General features: G+C 43.9%; 3 protein-coding genes across 3 annotated transcripts in view; 2 read left to right on the forward strand and 1 right to left on the reverse strand.

Moving 5' to 3' along the window:
• LOC309493626 (hemicentin-1-like) overlaps positions 1-27,547 on the forward strand; it is a 281,640-nt gene that overhangs the window by 71,591 nt on the left and 182,502 nt on the right. The gene's annotated exons all lie outside the window — the stretch shown is intronic.
• On the forward strand, positions 95-27,034 carry LOC309493813 (sialoadhesin-like). Its single transcript, XM_082163072.1, has 4 exons — positions 95-316; positions 458-530; positions 26,028-26,375; positions 26,474-27,034. The coding sequence occupies exons 1-4, from the start codon at positions 200-202 to the stop codon at positions 26,767-26,769; spliced, it is 834 nt and encodes a 277-aa protein (XP_082019198.1). The 5' UTR covers positions 95-199; the 3' UTR covers positions 26,770-27,034.
• On the reverse strand, positions 8,986-13,583 carry LOC309493683 (uncharacterized protein). Its single transcript, XM_082162880.1, has 5 exons — positions 13,000-13,583; positions 10,384-11,447; positions 9,942-10,140; positions 9,655-9,772; positions 8,986-9,394 (listed from the first exon to the last, which is right to left on the reverse strand). The coding sequence occupies exons 1-5, from the start codon at positions 13,231-13,233 to the stop codon at positions 9,027-9,029; spliced, it is 1,983 nt and encodes a 660-aa protein (XP_082019006.1). The 5' UTR covers positions 13,234-13,583; the 3' UTR covers positions 8,986-9,026.

Genomic DNA, 27,547 nt, shown 5'->3' on the forward strand with positions numbered 1-27,547 from the left:
CCAACTAAAGCAAACACTGATCACAATAATGGTAACTTAAAAAAGAGATTTTCTCCTTTGGTGATTCTGCTTGTTAACATCAGATGTCTTCAATAATGCTCAATCATCACTAAATTATCTCATTAACTTTAACACTCTTGAGTCTGGAGCCAAATAAACTCCCAGGAGAGTTCATTTAACACTGGAGTTTTTGCAGTTCATGGGTGGAATAAACATATGGCAGGACTTTTACTTTCTGACTCCTGGACTTTCCACCTCTGCTTGTGTTAAAACATTCAGTCATTTGTTTGCTGTTGATCTGACGAGCTTCAACACGGTAAGACAAACACACTCTTACTTAAATGAAACTGATGATTATTGCTCATATAACATACATGTCTTTACATGAGAAATGTTAAGAATAGGGTGATTTACATATACTTGTTTAAGTGATGATTATATTAATGCTGTATTATAGATATATGTTATGCTGAAGTGGATCAGAATGGCTCCTCCTCTTCCTCTGATCTTCTTTCTGCTCATGATTCACGGTGAGTCTCTCTTACATTCACATTAGAAACACTCTGATGTTCTCTTACGAGAGGTCTCTCGTACTGCGTAAGGTATCTTACGCTAGGGGAAAATCCTTTTTCCGCGAGATATTGAAGCCAAAAATTATCCTTAATTTTTCAATAATGCAAAACGCATTGCGGCAGCATACAGACATAGGCGAGGCAGCTCGCGCGCCTATTGACTGCTCTGCGGCAACTGCTGCAAGCCTATCGAGCGAGGCCTGGCGTGACGTCAGACCCAATGAGGGAGCTTCGCGCCCGCTGCGTCACATCCCGCCGAAACGGGCGTGGCCTAGGCCTATAAATACCGCTCGCAGGCAGCTATTATCTGATTTTTCATCCTTCAAGCGAAGCACACGCATCGCTGGATCCAGAGAGAAGCCGCACCGTCCGAAAAAGCACCTTCAGCGGGACGAGTCACTGAAGTCGCTGGCCGCGCCGCCTTCCTTGCCTTCCTGCTGCGCTATCTGGCGCTCATATCCTTTCACTCTCTGTTATTGTGTGTGTGTGTCGCCGCCGCGACACACTTCCTAAAAGAGTAGCGTCTTTTTTAAGATGCCTTCCTGCGGCTCGTGCAGAGCCACACTCAGTGACGGGGGCCGCCACGTGATCTGCATTTCCTGCCTGGGTGAGGAACATGCAGCTCTCGCGCTCGCTGACGGTGGCTGCCCTCATTGCGAGCTATTGCCCATGGCGACTCTGAGGACTCGCCTGGCATTTTTCGCCGAGACTGCTCCCCCGCCCGCCGCGGCATCGCGCCGTAAAAAGCGCCATGCCCAGCGGGTCCCGGAACCTTCTCCCAGCCGCCAAAGCTCACCGGTTCGCCCGCCTGCTTCATCGGCTTCGTCAGCTTCTCTTCCTGACGGACAGCGGCCGTAGCGCTTCGTCAGCTTCTCTTCCTGACGGGCCCGAAGGCGAGACCGCGATCTCTTCCCGAACGCGAGACCGCGTTCTCGCTCATCCAGCCACCGCCCGCCCCGCGTGGCTCGTGGCCTAGGAGTGTGGTGAAGCCCGAGGCCCAGAAGTCATCCTAGCACGCCTAGGAAAACGACGGTGTTCGAGTCCCGCTGCGGCCGGACTTCCACCAAAGCTCATCGCTCGTCCAGTTCCAGCAAATGTGACTGGTCCAGTGTTTTCTGTAGCCAACAAGCCGGTTCCATTGCCCGCTTGCCTGCACACAAATGCCGTTTTTACGGCTACCCAGATAAATCCCCAAGAGAGTGTATTTTCTGGTGTCCCGGCCACGGCCGATGGTGTTTTATGTGTAGAAAGAATGCCCACTGCCCAGTGCCCATCCCTACACACAAGCACAGCCCGTCACACAGGGCTCGCGCACATAAAATCGACTCAGACCGATTGCGCATTAAACGTGGTATATGTGCCCACTACCCAGTGCCCACAAACACTACGTTATGCATGTCCCAAGGTTTCTGTAAAAACGAAACCAACGTGCATTCGCTTCACTCAAGCGAACTATGCTTTCAGTGTGGTAAATGTGCCCGCTATCCCGCGCCCACATCCACACACAGACATGACAGTTCCTACGGGACTCGCCCAGTCCTCCCCCTCTCGGTTGACCGCCGCAGAGGAGTCGAGTGCGGGCAATCTGCCCGCTGTTATCAGCGCGCCCCCTGCCTCAAATGTCATGAGCGCGGCGCTTATGTTACAGCACACCGAAGCCTCTCCATCGCTTAGCGAACGGAGCGCGCTTCGTATTCAACCCCTAGCTATTCATGCAGATGCATGGGCAAAGCTGCCCGGGGTTTCGAAGTGGGTGCTAGACATTATAACAAGAGGCTATTCGCTGCAGTTTCGCCGACGCCCTCGCCGCTACACGGCGCGCGTCGAGACCACGGTGAAAACGGAAGTAGCACATTTACTTCGAGCCGAAGTTGCGAAACTATTGAGCAAAGGGGCCATAGAGCCTCTCTCTCAAGTTCAGAGCGAAGGAGGGCTATACAGCAGATACTTCCTGGTACCGAAAAAAGACAGGGGTCTCAGACCCATAATAGATCTAAGGCAACTGAACAGAGTGCTTGTGAAGCAACAGTTCAGGATGCTCACGACCAGAAAAATCCTCGCGCAGATTTGCAGAGGAGATTGGTTTGTGTCAATAGATTTGAAAGACGTGTATTTTCAAATACAGATAGCGTCACGTCACAGGCGATTTTTGAGATTCGCCTTCGAGGGCCAGGCATATCAGTACACAGTCCTGCCGTTCGGTTTATCCCTAGCACCCCGTACATTTACGATGTGCATGGATGCAGCGCTCGCACCCCTCAGAATGCGGGGCATGCGAGTACTGAACTATTTGGACGATTGGCTAATTCTAGCCCAATCTCGCTCATAGCTCACAGAGCACACGACCATTTTACTCGATCACCTCGAGAATTTGGGTCTCAGAGTCAATTGGGCGAAGAGCTCTCTGTCCCCCAGTCAGATGATATCTTTTCTGGGCACAGAGCTGGACTCACTGTCCCTGATAGCACGACAATCACCACACCACCTTTCCGCTGCGGCGCATCTGTCCCGCTCAAGAAATTTCAGAAGATGCTAGGTCTCATGGCCTCAGCATCATCAGTACTCCAGCTGGGCTTGCTCCGCATGCGCCCACTGCAGTTCTGGCTGAAAGCGCGAGTCCCACACCGAGCGTGGGCATCCGGTCTGCTTCGTCTCAAGGTCAATCAGAAGTGCATCGCAGCTCTGAAACCTTGGAAAGCGAACGACTGGTACCAATCAGGTGTAAGCCTGGGGACTTCCTCAAGGGTGAGGGTGGTGTCTACGGACGCATCCACCTCGGGATGGGGAGCGCTGCTCGAGGGCAGACCGTTCTTCAGCCAGTGGTCAGAACGGGAGAAGCTTCTGCACATAAACTGCCTCGAAATGTTGGCAGTAGACAACGCGCTGACGCGTTTTTGTCCCCAAATAAAAGGACGCCACGTCCTGGTCCGCTCGGACAACATGTCCGTGGTGTCCTAAATAAATCGCCAGGGCGGCCTCAGGTCCCGGAACCTGCACAGGCTAGCAGAACGCCTCCTGGTATGGGCTCAGCGCAACCTGCGCTTGCTGAGAGCAGCGCACGTGCCAGGGCTCCTAAACATAGGACCAGACAGACTGTCCAGGAACAATGTTCCGGCAGGCGAATGGTCTCTACACCCACAGACAGTCCAACTGCTGTGGAAGAAATTCGGCAGAGCGGAAGTAGACCTGTTCGCGTCTCAAGAAATTGCTCACTGTCTGGAATTTTTCTCCAAGAGCAGGGACGCGCTGGCTCATGTATGGCCCCGCCACCCACTCTATGCTTTTCCCCCCGTCTCTCTCCTGCCTCAGGTGATAGAGCGGATCAGGGAAGAGGGATGCTCAGTACTGCTCGTAGCACCGTTCTGGAAGAACCAACCTTGGTTCCCAGTTTTGATGCAGCTAGCGAGCACTGCCCCGTGGCCAGTGCCAATAAGGAGAGACCTCCTCTCTCAGGCCCACGGCTCGATTTGGCATCCTCACCCAGAATTGTGGTCCCTTCATGTTTGGGCCATCAACGGGTACATGCTGAACTCCCTAAAGGAGTGTTAAACACGATCACGCAGGCTAGAGCTCTACTCCTCGAAATGGTCAGTGTTCTCGGGCTGGTGCACAGCCCGTGGTGTGTCACCCACAGACTGTGGAGTGACGGAGGTGCTTTCCTTCCTACAAGAGCTGTTGGATAAGGGTAGGACCCCTTCCACACTCAAAGTCTATGTGGCGGCTATAGCAGCGTTCTCGAGAACAATGCTTGGTCAGTCAATAGGAAGGAACGATTTAGTCATCCGCTTCCTTAGAGGGGCTAAGAGACTGAATCCTCCCAGACCTCCCTCAGTCCCCGTATGGGACCTTTCTACGGTGCTGGAAGCCATGAAAGGTGGCCCATTCGAGCCTTTACAGACGATTGATCTGAAACACCTGTCTTTCAAGACTGTGTTTCTGCTGGCTCTCGCTTCAGTGAAGCGCATAGGGGACTTACACGCGCTCTCAGTGAGTGCGACGTGCATGGAATTTGGGCCTAATGACTCAAGGGTTATACTCAAACCTAGGCACGGTTATGTTCCAAAATCCCTCAACATACCGTTTAGGGCGCAGGTCATTTCCCTGTCAGCCCTACCGGTCCCTGATGAGGAAGGAGACACGAGCCTCCTTTGCCCAGTCAGGGCATTACGAGCTTATGTGTCTCGCTCGTCTGTTTTCAGACAGACAGAGCAGCTCTTTGTTTCGTTCAGCGGGCGCTCTAAGGGACTAGCCGCGTCGAAACAGAGCCTATCCAGATGGATAGTTGATACTATTGCGCTAGCATACGCTTCCAAGGGCATGCAATGCCAGTTGGGTGTCAGAGCGCACTCCACGAGAAGCATGGCTTCATCGTGGGCCTGGTCGAGTGGGATTGCCTAGCAAGATATATGTACGGCGGCAGGCTGGGCCTCCCCGTCTACATATATAAGGTTTTACAACCTAGAGGTTCCCGCCCTGCAGGCCAGGCTGCTGTCGGTCTAGATAACCAGTATTGTCTGTCCTGATGCTATCAGCTCAGAATGCTGCGTCTACTGAGCACAGCTCAATGATCGACAGTGTAAAACAACAGCACAAAGATGTGTTTTGGGCAAACTGTATAAGACCCACATTTCCCCATCAGTTCAGGCCGTGCCCCACCCTGTCTGTATGATGTAATTCACGTCTAAGCGACGCCGATATACGATGAAGAGTGCGGCTTCGCCCCTCCCTCTTCCCGGACTCCCTGTGAGTTCCCTGGGTGATTGTGCACTTTATGTACCCCGGGCTTCGCCCTTGGGTCTTTGGTGTCAGATCCCAGCATGCACGGCGTCTTGCATTGGGTCCCCTAGCGTAAGATACCTTACGCAGTACGAGAGACCTCTCGTAAGAGAACGTACTCGGTTACTAACGTAACCTCGGTTCTCTCTAGTAGAGGGAATGAGTACTGCTTATCTTGCCGTGCATGCACACACTCTGGTTGCTTCGATGATGAAAAACCAGATAATAGCTGCCTGCGAGCGGTATTTATAGGCCTAGGCCACGGCCGTTTCGGCGGGATGTGACGCAGCGGGTGCGAAGCGCCCTCATTGGGTCTGACGTCACGCCAGGCCTCGCTCGATAGGCTTGCTGCAGTTGCCGCAGAGCAGCCAATAGGAGCGCGAGCTGCCTCGCCTATGTCTGTATGCTGCCGCAACGCGTTTTGCATTATTGAAAAATTAAGGATAATTTTTGGCTTCAATATCTCGCGGAAAAAGGATTTTCCCCTAGCGTAAGATACCTTACGCAGTACGAGAGACCTCTACTAGAGAGAACCGAGGTTACGTTAGTAACCGAGTACGTTTTATTTAAGGCCTCATGAGCGGCTGATCTGCACTTTCTTCTGTCCTATTCTCACATATTTCTCTCTGAAACAGGAAGTTTGTGTTGAACATGTCAAGCGCTCCTTTTAGAAATGTCCTATAGTCTTTTGCTACTTGCTAGTCAGTGTCACATGGTTTAGGGGGAGGGACTTTCTCATTATTCAGAGCATTTGATTGGACAAAAATCACTTTAGCAGCAGATCATGAATATTGTTGGCTCATGTTCTCAGAAGTGAATGTGTACATGTTAAATATGTATCATGTCAAAGGAGTTCACTAGCATAAATGAGCTCTGAGCTGATAGATGAGAACTAAATGCCACAAAACTAATATTTTGATGTCATTGGGTATTTAATAAATCAACTTTGATTATTTTTTTGTCTTATTTGTCATATATTTCATTATTTGAGAGTGCGTCATGTTGTTCGTGGCTGATTTCTTGGTTCTCTCTTCACTCTGTCTCTGTACATTTACTTCTGTTTTTCATCCATCAAAGCTGATGAAGTAATTCACACTGAGATCATTTATTCACATTTATCACTCCATAGATTCTGAGAAGATGAGCTTATATTTCCTGTAATGAGTCGATGTTTCCAATAGTAATAAAGTATTGTCATATTTTCATGGTCCAGTGTAACTGATAAAACAATATTTTCATAAGTACACTCTAAAAAGAGTTGTGTTAAAAATGACACATTAAAATTGTGTTAAAAATTACACATGTTGTGTCAGTTTTAACACACGTAGTGTGTGTGCTCAGACACAACACGTTGTCAAATGTAACACAATAGTTGTGTAAGTCATTTTAACACACAAATTGTGTCAGGTTATTACATACTCAGAATTTCTAAAAATAAAGTGAAAAATATTAACCATTTAATCAATAGTCGAGTACAGAATGCATGTGCACACAAAGTGTCTCAAGCTCAATGACTGGACAGACTCACTGTACTGGACATTATTCAGTTATTCACGCTTCTACCCCTAACTGATAATGCTGCTTTTGAGAAAAGTTCATGAGAGATAACAGTTCACCGATTAGTATAACTAACTTTTATTTACACAGGCCTGTTTGTTTGAGAACACAGCAAACACTGCATACGATGCACATTGATAATTAATTTTGGCGCACTCTTATAAAATTATGTGTCGAAAACAACACAACCTGTAAAAAGAAATGCTTTAAAAATGACACATGTTGTGTAGAATTTAACACACAACCTGTGTAATTTCTTTACACATCTGTGTGTTTATATAAGGACTACACGTGTTATTATACTAATGTGTTATTCCTCTTTACACAGAAGTGTGTTGAAACCTTTTACACACTAATGTGTAGATACACAACTCGGATCGTTCAACAGAGGTTTAGATGTTTATGTTTCATTGAATAGTGGCACATTTACTCTTGAACCCTTTACTTTTCTGTAGACTTTTCTCTGGCTGTTGTAACTGTATTTGTATAAAATATGTTTGTTATGGCAGGAGAAAATATGATCAGATGTATATTGATAATTATATAATCATCAAATATTAATCTGTGAGTTACAGGAGGAAGAGTGTGAGTTTGAGAAGGAAGAGTGTGAGTATAAGAGGAAGAAGAGTGTGTGTATAAGAGGAAGAAGAGTGTGAGTTACAGGAGGAAGAGTATGAGTATAAGAGGAGGAAGAGTGTGACTTTGAGGAGGAAGAGTATGTGTGTAAGATGAGGAAGAGTATGAGTGTAAGAGGAGGAAGAGTGTAATTATAAGAGGAGGAAGAGTGTGAGTATAAGAGAAGGAAGATTGTGAGTTAGAGGAGGAAGAGTATGAGTATAGAGCTGGTAAGTCCCGCCCATCCGTAAAACCCCAAGTGGACCTCTAGGTTGAAAAATCGTCAATGCAAGTGAATGGGAGAAAATAATTATTTTCTGGTCCCGTTTGAATTGTGCCATGAATGTGAACATATGTTGTATGTGAATTTTTTTATATAACTTTTCATGTTACGAGTTTGACAGTATATGGTATGATTCTTCAGCTAGCAGTTGTGGAAAAGACATAACGAGAAAGACTACATGTCGCCTATGTGACGTCACCCCATAAAGTTGACTTACCCGTGGTTTTCGCCAACCTCAACGATTTTGTCCTCTCCCTGAAAGAAGGCAGTGAAGTGCACCAAAGACACAGCCATGTTTAGAGGGATCCGTGAGCTAGTGTCCGTGTGCAGTGGTGTTGACTTTTCAAACGCGTCGAAAGCAGCGAAGAGTTGTAGTCCACAAAGTGCTCTCACACAAAGTCTAACCGTATCAAACTTCTACCCGCTAAATTGTAGCATTCTTTACACGAAAAGTTATATAAAAAATTCACAGACAACATATGTTCACATTCATGGCAAAATTCAAACGGGACCAGAAAATAATTATTTTCTTCCATTCACTTGCATTGACGATTTTTCAACCTAGCGGTCCAGGGGGATTAGCGGAAGGGGCGGGACTTACCAGCTCTATAAGAGGAAGAAGAGTGTGTGTATAAGAGGAGGAAGAGTGTGAGTTTGAGAAGGAAGAGTGTGTGTATAAGAGGAGGAAGAGTGTGAGTTACAGGAGGACAGTGTTGTATAAAGTACTAGAAAGCAATACTTGAGTAAAAGTACAAGTATCGTACTAGAAAAAGACTTTGGTAGAAGTAAAAGTTACCTTTTAGAATATTACTTAAGTAAAAGTCTTAAAGTATCTGATATATACAGTACTTAAGTATCAAAAGTAGTTTTCCGATATTTAATGTACTTAAGTAATTGAAGTAAAAGTAAAAAATTCAAGCGGTTAGAACTTTGATTGTGAACTTTATTGTGGCTTTCTTGTAAAGCATATTTTCAAGTTTAAAGAACAAACATCATATTTTTTGAGCTGACATCAAAGAAAAAAACTGAAACAGAAAATTCTGTATTAACTTCAGGTAAAAACGAAAAATAAATAACTTATTTCTTAAAAAAAAAAAAAAGAGACCTGCTGGTAGGGAGAACATTTTGGTCATGTGGTATGAGCATTTGTAGGGCTTACTCCCCAGGTCACCATCTCACACACACAGGCCACCTACGTCCAGCAGCTACTAATACGCCAGTCATTATTTGAAACTGAAAAGGTGTCTGTTCATCTTCAAAAGAAGCTGGTTCTCAAAGTTGGCAGAATTCAGTCTTACTCTTCTTGGACTGAAGACAAGTCCTGCGATGCTAAATAGCCTTTCACAGGCCGCTGAGGCAGGCAGAGGAGTGTTCAGCTTCACAGAAAGCTTGCAAACTGCTGGGAAGGACTTCAGCAAGTCCATGTGATCTGATGAACAGGCCAAGTACCCATCCAGCTGTTTGGCGCCATCTTGTATTTGAGACGACTGCAGGGCAGAGAAAAAGTCATCATCTTCAGACAAAGTGGACCTGCTGGCATGACCTATCTGCAGTGAGGGCTCTTCCAGATGCTGCCTGATGTAGTCAGTTCCTGAAATAGTGTGGATAAAAATATAATTTATACAACTAATGCAACTGTCTAATCTGCCATGACCCCAACACAAACTTTTAATTTAAGGTTTGTTATTTTAGTTTGATGTACTATCCATGCACCTATAATTCAAGGTTTCTTTATTAGTACCGAGGGTAAATTTGTTGTGCAGCAATCATAATCTTGATTTGTGAATTGCCAATATGACAAATTGTGAAAATATATACAACTCATTTTTCACTATACCCATGATATCTTACCCGTTTTGATTGTGGCTTCATCCTTTGTCCACATCGTTCGGAATTTCGGAAGCAGAATCGCAGCAGCGATTAACTCTGGTTCTCCTGACATGTGGCCAAAACGGTTCATGATTCCCACCTGCAAGGCAGGTTATTTATAGCACATTTCAGCAAAAAAGGCAATTCAAAATGTACTTTACATAAAACATTTAAGCATTGAGACAAAGTACCAAAGAAACTTAAATATAATTTAAATTAATCATTGAAGAGTTAAGACAATAGAAAATAAATACAATAATAAAAGTTACCTGTAGAGCATCCACCAAAGGCTTGCAGTACTTTAGGGGCAACTTGACTCTGTCAAGTTTGACAGTGAGCAGGTTGATGGTTGGAAGTAGCCACCCCATCATGGCATTTGCTTCTGCTTGCAAGATGTTGGTAGCCTGTGCGACAGGGCTCATGACAGTGGCATACTCTGAGAGAAAGGCGAGTTCAGCTGGATTAAACCTGTTGAAAACAAAACACAACAACATTGTTTTCATAACACTGTAACCATTTCATTGGATTCATCAAAATAACTGCTGGAAGAGTAATTCAGTAAAATTGACCAATAATAATTGGAAGTTGGGATACAGTGTGATGTAATGTAAAGTTATTAGTGTCCACGAAAGAATGGGATAAAGAAAGACATTCCAGATGTTCGATTATGATGAAATAAAACATAAAATAAAACACATAATTCCTACTTACATTGGAAGCTTCAAGTCAGTGCATATGACTCTGATGGTCCCCTCTCCCTTTTCTTTAATTATTCTCAGCAGTCTTTCCACTGCCAGGAACAGGGAGTTCCACCTGGTGGAATTCGGGCGCAGCAGCTGGAGGCAGCAAACATCTTCAACCATTTCGGCTGCAAGGGTGGATTTTCCACATTTGTTCCAAAGTGCACTACACTTGCCAAATGTTGAACGGTACACTTTCTTGTACCCCTCATTGGATGTGGCTTTCATGGCATCAACAGTAGCTATTAGGTTGAGTAGATGACAAGCACAGCGCTGGTGCTTTGGGAGCTGGAACTCTAAACCATCATCTTCAGTCAGAAGTGCTGACACATCAACACACTCCACTTCTTCATCCCCTTCTTGATCTTCTTCTTCCTCTCCTGGTTGAGATGCACTGCCATGATCACCATCACTTCCAATGGCATTATTGTTCTCATCTTCACCAAAAATGTTGAACGCTTTAATGAAGTTAGAGCCATTGTCTGTTGTTGTTCGCACAATCTTCCCCCGAATTTCAAATTCAGAGTGAATGTCATTTAGGGCACTTGCCAACACATCAAATGTGTGCGAACCTCTCAGCTGTTTACAGGCTAGGGCTGCTGAGCGTCTTTTGAGACTGTCGGGGTCAATCCAATGGGCAGTAACACCAATGAAGCTCCGCCTTCTGACAGACCAGCAGTCGGTGGTGGTGGCGATATGGTCAACTCCCCTCATGGCCTCAGTCACAGCCCTCTTCATTCCCCTGGAGGCATCATCAATCATGGAGCGCAGAGTCAGCCGTGACATAATTTTTGCATTAGGCTGCAGTTCCTTCACAAAATCTTGAAATGGTTGTTCTTCAACGACATGGAATGGCCGGAGTCCTTGGACCACATAAGTCACTATAGCTTTGTCAATGGACCTCTGAGACACAGTCCTGGTGTTCACCAATGTGGTCTGCTTGATGCTGGAGGTGGTGGTGGGAGTCTCAGGAACCCTTTTTCTCTTTGTTGATGTAAGCTCTTCATACTTTTTGAGGTGGTGTACATGCTTTCTCTGTTTCAGAGGGAGAGACATTTAATGAGCAACTTTAGCTACAAGATTTAAAAGTCACACAACACAAACAATTGTCATTTGACTGTTAAACATTATCTAACCCGTTGTGTGGCAATATAAAAGCACTGTGACTTTGCAAGCGTACATTCACAATTTATAACATTAGCCCAACATTATCCTATAACCACTGAGTTTTGAGTTAATTAACATAAAAGGAAATCTCAAGTTTGACGAAACGTATGACAGTCCCTCCAGTTTTTCGCGATTGCTGAATACAACGTAAAATTAACAAAATGTCGCATTTTTTTGCGATCCTGCATAATTCCTAATTTAACCGCAAAATAATCACAAAAATGAAAAAGACCTCACAAAACATTAAATTATAATCAACCAATTGAAATATCTCTAGTTGAATTAAAGTTTCAATACATTTTTACGTGGATACAGATGTTGCGGAAAAGGGGAAACTCCTTTTCCTCGATTTACTGAAGCCTATAATGTAAAACGCATTTTGCAGCTGCACAGCTAGCAGTGAGTGTCTGGCTCACTCATTGGCTGTGCTGCGGCAACTGCACATCCAATGGCGCGGGCGCCTCTGACGTGTGCGCCTCTGACGTGTGCGCCAATGAGCTAGCATCACGCCATTACACATCAGAGCCCGCCATTACACGTCAGAGCCCGCCAAGGGGGCGCGGCCTTAGCCTTTTACTGTCTGATATTCGTCCCCGAAAAATGCCATTTTAGCAGGTATAACAACTGAAGCGACAACTTGCCAGGTTACTGTAGTGCGGCCGGCTACGCAATACTCGTTCCCTACTCTCAGGGAACTGAGGTTACGATAGTAACCGAGTATTTCCCTTTCGAACGGTCACTTCGTACTGCGTAGCTATACGCAGTGGGGACACCATGCAAAACGCCCAGGACCTCTCAACTCAGGATTTCCACACAGTTCTACAGTATAAATTACTACACCTGCTGTTAATATTTACATAGGTCAGGTAGAAAAATTGCCCATAGGTTGTCCTAATTATAAAAATCGCACATATTTAAAAAAAAAAAATCTGGAAATTACCACCACAAAATCAATCATTTTGATCGCAAAAATCACAAAAAAAAAAAAATCGTGAAATCCTGGAGGGACTGGTATGATGCTTTTGAAGACGTGAATAGCCCTTAACACTTTCTTTCTAACCTGCCACTGATTAACGTAGCAGCTAGCAGTTTTCAAAAAATATTTCTCAATCTAACATTAGCCTACCTGAGGAAATATTCGGCCCGGCAGTTATGCTATACCATAAACAGTTAAGCGTGTTTCAGTATTATGGACATGTCTTTGAGAGTTCTCAGTTGAATTAAATCCAGGGGAAAATCAGTGGTGTAACGTTAACATTAAAGTTGACGTTAGTTAAACATGTGCGCCATGTCAGCTATTAGCAATAGCAACGTTAACAAGCAGACGTTAGCCAGATATCTGATACATACGGCTTATGATAACTAATGTTGAATCACATTGACATTGTGGCTTTACTGAATAACTATTAATTTAACCTACCTCGATGTGCTTCTTCAGGTTGGACGGGGAGTTTTTGAATGCCAAAATTTCAGTGACTTTCGGTAGGCATAAGAGGCACTTCATCCGGTAGGAAGAATCTTTCATTCCAATGTACAGAAACATTTCTTGCAAATACGGCCACGGGTGTATTATGACGTTATCTTCTTCACCACTATCGTCAGGGTGGTCGTCTACGATAACGGGAGGTCGTCCAGTAGGTGCTCGTGCTTCCATGGCGGTTTCAGTTGTGCTCCTCCTCCTTTGGCATGGCAAGAAATAAGCATTACGCTGAAATAGAGCGCGCGCCGTGCGGAGCGTGCGTAATGCAATCTAGGAGCAGTGATTCACCAAACCTCCCTTATTGCAGTTGCACACATTTCTTCTGATTTTATTTTGTAGTAACGAGTAACGAAGATGCTTAGTGGAAATATAACGGAGTAAAAGTATACATTTTATCTAGGAAATGTAGTGGAGTAAAAGTGAAAGTTGACATAAATGTAAATAGCGAAGTAAAGTACAGATACGTGAAATTTCTACTTAAGTACAGTAACGAAGTATTTGTACTCCGTTACATTACAACACTGCAGGAGGAAGAGTATGAGTATAAGAGGAGGAAGAGATAAGAGGAGGAAGAGTGCGAGTTAGAGGAGGAAGAGTATGAGTATAAGAGGAGGAAGAGTGTGTGTATAAGAGGAGGAAGAGTGTGAGTATAAGAGGAGGAAGAGTGAGAGTATAAGAGAAGGAAAAGTGTGAGTATAAGAGGAGGAAGAGTGTGTGTATAAGAGGAGGAAGAGTGTGAGTATAAGAGGAGGAAGAGAGTGAGTATGAGAAGGAAGATTGTGAGTTATATGAGGAAGAGTGTGAGTATAAGAGGAGGAAGAGGATGAGTATAAGAGGAGGAAGAGGATGAGTATAAGAGGAGGAAGATTATGAGTATAAGAGGAGGAAGAGGATGAGTATAAGAGGAGGAAGATTATCAGTATAAGAGGAGGAAGAGTGAGAGTGTAAGAGGAAGAGTGCGTGTATAAGAGGAAGAAGAGTGTGAGTTACTGGAGGAAGAGTATGAGTATAAGAGGTGGAAGAATGTGAGTTTGAGAAGGAAGAGTGTGAGTTAGAGGAGGAAGAGGATGAGTATAAGAGGAGGAAGAGGATGAGTATAAGAGGAGGAAGAGTGTGAGTATAAGAGGAGGAAGAGTGTGAGTATAAGAGGAGGAAGAGTGAGTTACAGGAGGAAGAGTATGAGTATAAGAGGAAGAAGAGTGAGTTACAGGAGGAAGAGTATGAGTATAAGAGGAAGAAGAGTGTGAGTTTGAGGAGGAAGAGTATGTGTGTAAGACGAGGAAGAGTGTGAGTTAGAGGAGGAAGAGTGTGAGTATAAGAGGAGGAAGAGTGTGAGTTAGAGGAGGAAGAGTGTGAGTATAAGAGGAGGAAGAGTGTGAGTTACAGGAGGAAGAGTGTGAGTATAAGAGGAGGAAGAGTGTGAGTACAAGAGGAGGAAAAGTGCGTGTATAAGAGGAGGAAGAGTGTGAGTATAAGAGGAAGAAGAGTATGAGTTTGAGAAGGAAGAGTATGAGTATAAGAGGAAGAAGAGTGTGAGTTACAGGAGGAAGAGTGTGAGTTTGAGAAGGAAGAGTGTGAGTATAAGAGGAAGAAGAGTGCGTGTATAAGAGGAAGAAGAGTGTGAGTTACAGGAGGAAGAGTATGATTATAAGAGGAGGAAGAGTGTGAGTATAAGAGGAAGAAGAGTGCGTGTATAAGAGGAAGAAGAGTGTGAGTTACAGGAGGAAGAGTATGATTATAAGAGGAGGAAGAGTGTGAGTATAATAGGAGGAAGAGGATGAGTATAAGAGGAGGAAGATTATGAGTATAAGAGGAGGAAGAGGATGAGTATAAGAGGAGGAAGAGGATGAGTATAAGAGGAGGAAGATTATGAGTATAAGAGGAGGAAGAGTGAGAGTATAAGAGGAGGAAGAGTGCGTGTATAAGAGGAAGAAGAGTGTGAGTTACAGGAGGAATAGTATGAGTATAAGAGGTGGAAGAGTGAGAGTTTGAGAAGGAAGAGTGTGAGTTAGAGGAGGAAGAGGATGAGTATAAGAGGAGGAAGAGTGTGAGTATAAGAGGAGGAAGAGTATATAAGAGGAGGAAGAGGGTAAGTATAAGAGGAAGAAGATTGTGAGTATAAGAGGAGGAAGAGTGTGAGTTTGAGAAGGAAGAGTATGAGTATAAGAGGAAGAAGAGTGTGAGTTAGATGAGGAAGAGTGTGTGTATAAGAGGAAGAAGAGTGTGAGTTACAGGAGGAAGAGTATGAGTATAAGAGGAGGAAGAGTGTGAGTTTGAGAAGGAAGAGTGTGAGTATAAGAGGAAGAAGAGTGTGAGTTAGAGGAAGAAGAGTGTGAGTTAGAGGAATAGTGCGTGTATAAGAGGAGGAAGAGTGTGAGTATAAGAGGAAGAAGAGTGTGAGTTACAGGAGGAAGAGTAAGGTAAGGTAAGGTAAGGTAAGGTAAGGTAAGGTAAGGTAAGGTAAGGTATCTTTATTTCATACCCGCAGGTAAATTTGTTTTGTTGATAGGAGAAGAATTCGGTCATCCAAAAAATAAATATAAAAGACATAAGAAACATAAAAAAAATTCACATACAAATTTACAGGTTTATAAAAAACATCATGACAGGCTGCACCATAACACATATATCCTCTGTCCAAATTAATGATCAAATACTAAAACATCTCTCTTACTCATATTATTTAAAGTTTCAATTGCAGCTGGAACAAAAGTATTCCTGTACCGTCTAGTCTTCCATCTCGAAGCCACAAACCGGCGACCAGAAGGAAGTCATTTAAAATCATTCCTTAAGGGATGCGACCGATCATTCAAGACAGCACTTGCTTTCCTGTACAGCTGATTTGTATAAATATTTCCTAAATTCCGTTGAGTTACTCCTATAATCCTACTCGCCCATTTAACAATTTGGTTTAAGAAGTTCTAATTCTTCACTGACAGGCTTCCATACCATACCACAATGGAAAATGACATAATAGATTCAATAAAAGCAAAGTAAAACAAAGTCAGCATGTGTCTGTCAATATTAAATTTAGCAAGTTTCCTGAGGCAACTCAAACGTTGATGACCCTTTTTGCAGACCATTTCACAATTCAACTCAAATGACAGTTTTGAATCTATGACTGTACCAAGATATTTATAACTCTCCACACGATCGACAACCTGTCCTTTGAGAGTCGTAGTGACTTGATCAACAGCGTGTGTTCTAAAATCAATGATCATATTGTCACAGGTCGGGGTGAAGCGCCAGCGGGCCGCCCACCCCTTCGCCTGCGTGCCGCCCCTGAGGAGCTGACCGAGGGCACAAAGGAAGACAGACACAAAATTCAAAAATAAATATTCTTTATTAAATAAATAAAAACAGTTTCTCTTCAGCATTAGTAGGCTCTTCCAGCATTAACAGGCTCTTCCAGCATTAGCAGGCTCTTCCAGCATTTGCAGGCTCCTCCAGCATTTGCAGGCTCTTCACTAGCATTAGCAGGCCCTTCCAGCATTAGCCGGCTCTTCACTAGCCTCAGGCAGAGAGAGAAGTGGATACAGGTAACTCACAGCATTAGCAGGCTCTTCCAGCATTAGTAGGCTCTTCACTAGCATTAGCAGGCCCTTCCAGCATTAGCAGGCCCTTCCAGCATTAGCAGGCTCTTCAGCACCAGCAGGCTCTTCACTAGCATTAGCAGGCCCTTCCAGCATTAGCCGGCTCTTCACTAGCCTCAGGCAGAGAGAGAAGTGGATACAGGTAACTCACAGCATTAGCAGGCTCTTCCAGCATTAGTAGGCTCTTCACTAGCATTAGCAGGCCCTTCCAGCATTAGCCGGCTCTTCACTAGCCTCAGGCAGAGAGAGAAGTGGATACAGGTAACTCACAGCATTAGCAGGCTCTTCCAGCATTAGTAGGCTCTTCACTAGCATTAGCAGGCCCTTCCAGCATTAGCCGGCTCTTCACTAGCCTCAGTCAGAGAGAGAAGTGGATACAGGTAACTCACAGCATTAGCGGCTCTTCCAGCATTAGCAGGCTCTTCACTAGCCTCAGGCAGAGAGTGGAGGATACATGTACTCACAGCGTTAGCAGGTTCTTCACTGGACTCAGTCAGAGAGAGGAGTGGATACGTGTAATTCACAGCATTAGCAGGTTCTTCACTGAACTCAGGCAGAGAGTGGAGGATAATGGTAATTCCCCAATGCAGCGATAACTTCACAGGGCTCAGGTAGAGAAGAGATTAATGAACAGCTGTGACTGCGAGTGAACAGCAGAAACAATTCCCACACTCGCATATCCACCACACACTGTAAGATTTCACTCGTGCTCATTTCCACAATAAAACTGCAATTCAACAGACTCATGGTGCTACCAAGGCTTACACCCACAATCCAGCCGAAGTCTTCTCTCTCCGTCTCTCTCTCTCACTTTCTCTCTCACTTTCTCTCTCTCCCGCGGCCTCCCGCCGCATCCGCGGCCGCGGCCGCTCACGTGCTGCGTGCCTCACATCCTCTCTCTCTCGCTCTCGTACCTCGCGCCCCCTTCTTCACCGCCAAAGTGTCCTTTTATGAGCCACCTTCCTCCTCCATGTCCCAATTGCTAATCGCCTCCCTCATCTCTCACAGCTGGCACTCGTTTCGGCTTTCATTACCCCGCGATCGACCATCACGTCCAGACCGGAGCCGGCCCGGTGTCCCACCGGAAATGCTCCGACGGGGAAACGAGTTCTAAAAAAAGGTTCCAGCCTTCGTCACCCCGTGACATCCTCCCCCACCAATCCGCTCCAGTCCCTGGAGCGGGATGCTGAAGGAAAGAGAAAAAAAACGACAGAACAGAAACAAACAAAACAAGGAGAGAAAAAAAAACTGGTCGCCATACCTTTGGCCCACGGTCGCTCAACTCAGGGCGGCACCCTGCCGACTACGCCATTTATGTCACAGGTCGGGGTGAAGCGCCAGCGGGCCGCCCACCCCTTCGCCTGCGTGCCGCCCCTGAGGAGCTGACCGAGAGCACAAAGGAAGACAGACACAGAATTAAAAAATAAATATTCTTTATTAAATAAATAAAAACAGTTTCTCTTCAGCATTAGTAGGCTCTTCCAGCATTAACAGGCTCTTCCAGCATTAGCAGGCTCTTCCAGCATTTGCAGGCTCCTCCAGCATTTGCAGGCTCTTCACTAGCATTAGCAGGCCCTTCCAGCATTAGCCGGCTCTTCACTAGCCTCAGGCAGAGAGAGAAGTGGATACAGGTAACTCACAGCATTAGCAGGCTCTTCCAGCATTAGTAGGCTCTTCACTAGCATTAGCAGGCCCTTCCAGCATTAGCAGGCTCTTCAGCACCAGCAGGCTCTTCACTAGCATTAGCAGGCCCTTCCAGCATTAGCCGGCTCTTCACTAGCCTCAGGCAGAGAGAGAAGTGGATACAGGTAACTCACAGCATTAGCAGGCTCTTCCAGCATTAGTAGGCTCTTCACTAGCATTAGCAGGCCCTTCCAGCATTAGCCGGCTCTTCACTAGCCTCAGGCAGAGAGAGAAGTGGATACAGGTAACTCACAGCATTAGCAGGCTCTTCCAGCATTATTAGGCTCTTCACTAGCATTAGCAGGCCCTTCCAGCATTAGCCGGCTCTTCACTAGCCTCAGGCAGAGAGAGAAGTGGATACAGGTAACTCACAGCATTAGCAGGCTCTTCCAGCATTAGTAGGCTCTTCACTAGCATTAGCAGGCCCTTCCAGCATTAGCAGGCTCTTCAGCACCAGCAGGCTCTTCACTAGCATTAGCAGGCCCTTCCAGCATTAGCCGGCTCTTCACTAGCCTCAGGCAGAGAGAGAAGTGGATACAGGTAACTCACAGCATTAGCAGGCTCTTCCAGCATTAGTAGGCTCTTCACTAGCATTAGCAGGCCCTTCCAGCATTAGCAGGCTCTTCAGCACCAGCAGGCTCTTCACTAGCATTAGCAGGCTCTTCCAGCATTAGTAGGCTCTTCACTAGCATTAGCAGGCCCTTCCAGCATTAGCCGGATCTTCACTAGCCTCAGGCAGAGAGAGAAGTGGATACAGGTAACTCACAGCATTAGCAGGCTCTTCCAGCATTAGTAGGCTCTTCACTAGCATTAGCAGGCCCTTCCAGCATTAGCCGGCTCTTCACTAGCCTCAGGCAGAGAGAGAAGTGGATACAGGTAACTCACAGCATTAGCGGCTCTTCCAGCATTAGCAGGCTCTTCACTAGCCTCAGGCAGAGAGTGGAGGATACATGTACTCACAGCGTTAGCAGGTTCTTCACTGGACTCAGTCAGAGAGAGGAGTGGATACGTGTAATTCACAGCATTAGCAGGTTCTTCACTGAACTCAGGCAGAGAGTGGAGGATAATGGTAATTCCCCAATGCAGCGGTTATTTCACAGGGCTCAGGTAGAGAAGAGATTAATGAACAGCTGTGACTGCGAGTGAACAGCAGAAACAATTCCCACACTCGCATATCCACCACACACTGTAAGATTTCACTCGTGCTCATTTCCACAATAAAACTGCAATTCAACAGACTCATGGTGCTACCAAGGCTTACACCCGCAATCCAGCCGAAGTCTTCTCTCTCCGTCTCTCTCTCTCACTTTCTCTCTCACTTTCTCTCTCTCCCGCGGCCTCCCGCCGCATCCGCGGCCGCTCACGTGCTGCGTGCCTCACATCCTCTCTCTCTCGCTCTCGTACCTCGCGCCCCCTTCTTCACCGCCAAAGTGTCCTTTTATGAGCCACCTTCCTCCTCCATGTCCCAATTGCTAATCGCCTCCCTCATCCCTCACAGCTGGCACTCGTTTCGGCTTTCATTACCCCGCGATCGACCATCACGTCCAGACCGGAGCCGGCCCGGTGTCCCACCGGAAATGCTCCGACGGGGAAACGAGTTCTAAAAAAAGGTTCCAGCCTTCGTCACCCCGTGACAATATCTTTCGTTTTAGTAATATTTAACTTTAGATAAGAATCATCGCACCAGGTCACAAAATCATTCACAACTGGACCGTGACCAGACTCTTCCCCCTGTAGCAGACTTACTATCACTGTGTCATCAGCAAACTTAATAAATATCCTGTTTTCATGTGAGCTTTGACACATATTGTTGTACAAAATGTATAGTAATGGTGAAAGAACAGCCTTGAGGGGATCCTGTAGATAAACATTAATACATCTGAAAAGCTACCATTCACTTTTACTCTCTGCATTCTGTTAGTTAAAAAGTCCAGTAACCATCCCACTAAATTGTGGTTCAACTTGTAATACTCTAGCAATCTTCTGGCTAGGATGTGGGGTTGTATAGTATTAAAAGCATAAGATAACTCAATGAACAACAGTCTTGCATGGGTATTTTTCCCCTCCAGATGCTTAGTCAGTAAGTTTAACAACATAAGTGAAGCATCCTCAACACTTCTATTCGCTCTATATGCAAATTGCATAGGATCGAAGGCTTGTCCAGTCTTACTCAATATCTCAGACTTCACCGATTTCTCAAATGATTTCATTACTAAGGAGGTGAGGGCAACTGGTCTCAGATCATTTAACACTTTAGGGTTATTGCATTTGGGAACAGGAGTAATAATATACTTTTTCCACAGGCTAGGTACCTTTTGTGCCCGTAGTGACCAATTAAAAATATCAGAAAATATTGAAGTTAATTGCTTTGCACAGTGCTTTAATATTCTCCCACATATGTAGTCTGGACCAGGACTCTTATTCACCTTAGTGGATAGAAAAATGTTCTCCACTGCTGCCTGTTCTAAGACTATGTGGGAATCATCCTTACACAGGCATCGCAATTCTTCTTCTTCATCTTTAAAATCAAAACTTTCAAATCTTGAATAAAAACCTATTAAGAGCATTTGTAAAGTCATCATTTGATCTAAAACCATCAATACACACAGTGCTCTTATTCACATTATGCTGTAATCCCACAATTTTCTTCATAGATATTTGTCTATTATTCAGACAGGTAAATTTAGCTCAAAGGAATTATTAATCAATTTATAGGGAATTCGAATGAATCACTTATTACGACCGAGCAAATGACTCGTTCAGGGTTCATTTGAACCGGCCGTAACCATCCGCTCTGCAGCAGATATAAATTTCCAAACTATAGTGAAACACTATAGTTAGTAGGGTAACTTAGATCAGCAGTTTAAGACATTAAATTCGTAAGCACATAACACAATTAACACTTCTCTTTAAAAATACAAACAAGACTTTATTGATTATTCTAACACATACAGTAAAGCTAATACCTAACACAAACACACGCACACACACACATTCATACGCGTTGCAGAAATGGATAGAGTGAGGAAAGAGTGGGTTTAAGAGTGAGAGGATGAAATCTCAAGATTCCATATGCACTTAGACATGACCTGAACGAACCATCAAACATTAATTTAACCCTTCTATCGTTTCTTATGGGTTATTAAATATATATAAAATACACCAGTTCAGCTTAAGAGTCTGGAGGTTACTTGCTTGTCTTTGCATTCCTTTTCAGGGTTCCCTTCGTTGGGTAAAAGGGGGTTTCCTTGTGCCTGGGTCTGGGGCGGCCAGTCACGTGGTGTGCTGGCGCTGCTAGCGGATGGATGAAAGTCTTTGTCTGAAGCTGGTTTTGCCGTCGAATCGGGACCGAAACGTTGCCGCAAAACTTAACTTAGAACCGAGACTCACAACGGAAAAGAAAGGAAAACTTAGAAAAGACAGAAAATTGAGACGAGATGTAGTTAGATGGCTTGAAAGAAGTTGTTTAACCCATGTTCTTCTGATCTTGATTTGGGTTCTTTCGTCTGCGCGTTTACATGGTTACTAGTCTGTCTGGTTTAGATCTTCATCTCCCTTCGCGCACCTTTTCTAACTTTGTTGAGAACTCTTCTAAAACTTTGTTCGGGTCTAAGATTTTAAACTCACATGTTTGTCCGGCCTCCTGGATCAGTCCTGACCAATTAGACACTGTCTTTATTTGAGAGGTGGCACTTACTTCACTTCTCATCGTAAATCATGCGTTATCTGTGATCCCCTTACTCTCTAAGCTTTAGCAGAGAGAACAGAGGCCACAGTGTAAACATCATACTATTATAAGAATACGAAACATTTTACACAGATTTCAATCAAGCCATCTTTTGAATTAAGAACATACGATCATGCTGACAGGAAGCACAACACACTTTCATTCAAACATCTAATAGTTATAACAAATCATGACTTATATATGGGATCTAAGCATATTAGACACACACATAAATGGCAAACACATATAGAATTATGTAGTTGCATGATGTTTGATTACAAGTCCATCGAGAATTGTTCTGGGATGATTTGTTCTTATGTATTGTTAGGTAAAATCTCAGTTCTCTGTGGTTTGAAGTGATTTCGAAGCTCTGGGTCATTCAGAGGTCCTTATGAGACTGGGGTCTGTTTTGTGTCTGTGTGGAGTCCAGCAGCTTCTCTGCTGTTATCTTGATCGAGCGCCGAGCTTTTGCCATCTCTGAACCAATCATTCTTTTCCAAGCTATCTCACATTGACAAGTTCTTCCTTTAGTTTGGCTCATCTCTTTGAAGCTTGCATGGCCGAAAAGTTCTTAGCTGGGGGTTTTCGTTAGTTATCGGAGACTGGCTGGAGCCTGATTTTATGGCCCTGGACTGGTAATTTGAGGTCTGGAATATTGAGTTCTGTGTGGAATTATGTTTGAACAAATCACCTGGAAGATTCATTTGTGTTTGGTTCGTACTCAATCCTACACCAGACCAAGCTGAGTCTAAATTATTGTCTGCCAAATTATTTTCTAACTTAACTTTGTATGCTTGCTTAGCTTTAAGGATCTCCGTTCTAACCTCCTTCCTCGCTAATACCCTCTCTAAGCCTTCCCCCTGCTTGCAGGCTAGCTTCTTGTTCTGCAAACTTGTTTTGACTGATTTTGACATCCATGGTTTAGTATTTGGGAAAACCTTAAATTTACGTGTAGGCACAATCATATCCTCACAAAAAGTTATATATGAACATACAACATCAGTCAGTTCGTCAATATGTTCACAAGAGTCTTTGAACACCTCCCAGTCCGTACAATCGAAGCACCCTTGCAGATGGGCAATAGAGTCTTCAGACCACATTTTGACTTCTCTCATCTGAGGTTTTTCTCTCTAGAATAAGGGTCTATATATAGGAAGGAGCTGCACACAGTTGTGGTCAGCAGATCCCAGTGCTGACAATGGTACAGACTTATATGCCCCCTTTATAGTCCCATAACAGAGATCCAGCATCTTATATTGTCTTGTTGGGCATGTGATGTATTGATAGAAATTTGGCAGGGTCTTTTTAAGTGACACATGATTAAAATCTCCCAAAATAAAATTTGGCGCCTCTGGTGAAATATTCTGAAGTCCTTGAACAACATCAAATACAATGTTCGATGCAATGACGTTGTTAGCTTTCGGATGAATGTACACAACGGTTATAAAAATTTGTGGAAATTCCCGTGGCAAATAAAATGGACGAAGGGATACTGATAATAACTCAATGTCGGGTGTACAGATTTTCTCCCGAATAGTCACCGCAGTACAACAGCGCTTGTTGACATAGAGGCACACACCCCCACCGCGGGATTTACCTGTGATTTCTGCACTCCTGTCCGAGCGAAATGGAAAACCAAAACCATCAATACACAGGCCATTGTCCAAATCCTCCTCCGTTAGCCAGAATTCTGTGAATGCCATGACACAGCTGTTTCTGTATTCCTGAAGAAAACGAACATTTCCTTGAAACTCGTCGAGTTTATTTCGTAATGACTGTACGTTTCCCAAGATCATTGAGGGCAGGGGGATACGGGTAAGCTGTTTACGCCCGTAGTCGCTGACGAACACCTCCCTTTTTTCCTCGCTTCCTCTTCTTAACTTTCCCTGCATTATCTCCAGGTGCAGAATTTATATTCTCCCTCCATAATATGCCACCGGGAAGATGAGAATGGATAGTCTGTGTTTAAGCACACATAATCATGAGAAACATAAACCATTAAAAATAACATATACACGGAAACTCTTAAAAACAACTCACATAGGACGCCGAGTTTTTCCTTCAGCTGGTTGCCGCGTGCGCATGCGCCCCAAAAGCTGCTCAACCAGTATGAGTATAAGAGGAGGAAGAGTGTAAGTTAGAGGAGGAAGAGTGTGAGTATAAGAGGAGGAAGAGGATGAGTATAAGAGGAGGAAGATTATGAGTATAAGAGTAGGAAGAGTGAGAGTATAAGAGGGGGAAGATTATGAGTATAAGAGGAGGAAGAGTGTGAGTATAAGAGGAGGAAGAGTGAGTTACAGGAGGAAGAGTATGAGTATAAGAGGAGGAAGAGTGTGAGTTTGAGGAGGAAGAGTGAGTTACAGGAGGAAGAGTATGAGTATAAGAGGAGGAAGAGTGTGAGTTTGAGGAGGAAGAGTGAGTTACAGGAGGAAGAGTATGAGTATAAGAGGAGGAAGAGTATGTGTGTAAGACGAGGAAGAGTATGAGTATAAGAGGAGGAAGAGTGTGAGTTAGAGGAGGAAGAGTATGAGTATAAGAGGAGGAAGAGTGTGAGTATAAGAGGAGGAAAAGTGCGTGTATAAGAGGAGGAAGAGTGTGAGTTTGAGAAGGAAGAGTATGAGTATAAGAGGAGGAAGAGTGTGTTACAGGAGGAAGAGTGTGTTAGAGGAGGAAGAGTATGAGTATAAGTGGAGGAAGAGTATGAGTATAAGAGGAGGAAGAGTGTGAGTATAAGAGGAGGAAGAGTGTGTGAAAGAGGAGTAAGAGTGTGAGTATAAGAGGAGGAAGAGTATGTGTATAAGTGGAGGAAGAGTATGAGTATAAGAGGAGGAAGAGTGTGAGTATAAGAGGAGGAAGAGTGTGTGAAAGAGGAGTAAGAGAGTGAGTATAAGAGGAGGAAGAGTATGAGTATAAGTGGAGGAAGAGTATGAGTATAAGAGGAGGAAGAGTGTGAGTATAAGAGGAGGAAGAGTGTGTGAAAGAGGAGTAAGAGTGTGAGTATAAGAGGAGGAAGAGTATGTGTATAAGAGGAAGAGTGTGAGTAAGAGGAGGAAGGGTGTGTGAAAGAGGTGATGAACGAGGAGGAAGAGGAAGAGGAAGGTGTGGAGAATGTTGTCAAGGCTGGATCTGCTTCAGGGTTTTCCTCTTCTCCGGCAGAGATGATATTCTCCGGCCGGACCGACATGAAGACGTGAAGCTGAAGCAGAATAAATCTCTCTCACTGACCTTGATTCTGCAGTTGCTCAACTCTTCTGACTGTACTTTACAGTAACATGCTTTTCATTTACAGTTTTTTACTGTAACCTTTTGGGCTTCTGCAGTTGGTCACTGTATTTCACAGTATGCAAATGCTGAATATACAGACATTCCATACTATACAATATTCAGTACAATACTATACAGTACTTGCAGTGCATACAGTATTTATTCTCCTCACCACTGTCAGGTGTCAGTACTACTTTATTACATAATTGCAAAATTTGTTTACTTTCTTACAATAAATAAATAAATATTTCTCCTGTAACTGCATGCTTTGGATTCTGTGTTCTCCATTTGTCATGTAGTGTCTAACGAATGATCTGTAGTGTTTATAATATTGACTGATGTGTGTAAGATCTGAAAGCATTGTTTGATTTTGCCAGAAGAGTCAGAGATTCTCTGAATGAGTTTTGAACATTTGCTTTTGTGTTTAAGGTTTTGAGAAAGTGAGTGATGGTTTCAAGAAATGTGTTTTAGCAATTCAGAAAAACTGTAATTGTGCAGCTTGTTGTTTTCGGCTGATTTCTTGGTTCTCTCTTCACTCCTCTGTCTTAAAGTAATTCACACTGAGATTATTTATTTACATTTATCTTATATTTCCTGTAATGAGTCCCTGTTTTCATATAGTAATAAAGTATTGTCATGTTTTCATGGCCCAATATAACAGATAAAACAACATTTACAGTTTGATGAATTCTGTGTTTCAGGGGTTTCTAGTGATGATTGGGGTGTGAGTTACAGTCCTTCACACATCTGTGCACTAAAGGACTCAACAGTGATAATGAGATGCACTTATACATACCCTACTGGACATCAGATCAAGAAAGTGTTCTGGACAAAAGGCCCAATTCAAAGGTGGTGGGGTGTTGAGCCTCCAGATCTGTCTGAGGACCCTGAATACAGTCAGAGGCTTCAGTATCTGGGAGATAAACAGCAGAACTGCAACATCAGACTGAGTCATGTGACACTGAAGGATTCACATATGTACTATTTCAGATTCATCACTGATAAAGAAAAATGGATTGGTTCTCCAGGTGTGACTCTTACTGTCACAGGTGACTTTGATGAGGTTTATCTCTTCTTCTGTGCATTATGTTGAATAATAATCAGTGTATGACAGCAGCACTAGATATAATGTGTGTGTTGTGTTCAGATCTTCAGGTGGAGTCTCCTGAGAGAGTGACAGAGGGAGATTCAGTCAATCTGAGATGTAAAAGCAGCTGCGCTCTGACTGACAGAGCAACATTCATCTGGTACAGAAACTCACAGCCATTAACTGAGAGAAGAGACAGAAACAATGAACTCCTGCTGCAGTCAGTCAGAAGAGAGGATTCAGGCAGATATAGCTGTGCTGTAGACGGACACACTCACATCTCTCCTGCTGTTCAGCTCAGTGTCATGTGTGAGTACAGATTGACTTTTCAAACATTACAAAGAATAAATATCTGAATTTATGATTTATAAAAATGTTTTAACCACTATTTTTAAGACTGCCCCTCCCTGACACTCGTGGGACACTTGCCATTATACATTTATAACAATAATATATTAGTCTAAACCTAAAGTAATCTTGACCAACTATATAGCATTTGAAAGCGTTCAGACTGTAGTTAAGATCACTTAATCCATATATGGAAATCGAGAGTCCTTATACGGTCACCAGAGGAGTCTGGATGTCATCTAGTGGAAAAGTGTGGTACAGCGCTCAAAAAATCGTACTGATTTTTATTTACATTTTTTAGATATCAACCTAAAATTTGTCTCAGAATTTGTTCAGATATTTAGCTTTGATTTTTAAGTTTTAGTTGATTTTTTTTTTTGTAAAATATATATTTTATATAAAATATAAAAATATATATTTTGCATTTTCATGAACTTAAACTTCTATGATGCTTTTTGTAAACTTAAGCTCTTAACCTGCAACTGCTGAAAAAACACAAACTTAAAGAAAGTCAAGGGTCAAAAGCCCAACTAAAGCAAACACTGATCTCCATGATGGTGACCTCAAACGAAACATTTTCAATAAGACATCAACATCTAAACCTCTGTTAATTCTCAATAAGAACTTCTGTAGACGTGTGACAGAAATAAAGTCAGTCTGGTTAGTAATAAGTGAAGCTGGTAATGCTGTTTGTGGAGTTGTTTAATCAGATCTTCAGAGAGTTAGTGTCTTTTATCTTCAGTTCATCTAAGGCTGTGTCTGAAGAAAGTTGTAGTTTGTGTTCTT

Source organism: Leuciscus leuciscus, assembly GCF_965113295.1.
Source record: "Leuciscus leuciscus genome assembly, chromosome: 3".
In the NCBI taxonomy this organism is placed as follows: Eukaryota; Metazoa; Chordata; class Actinopteri; order Cypriniformes; family Leuciscidae; genus Leuciscus; species Leuciscus leuciscus.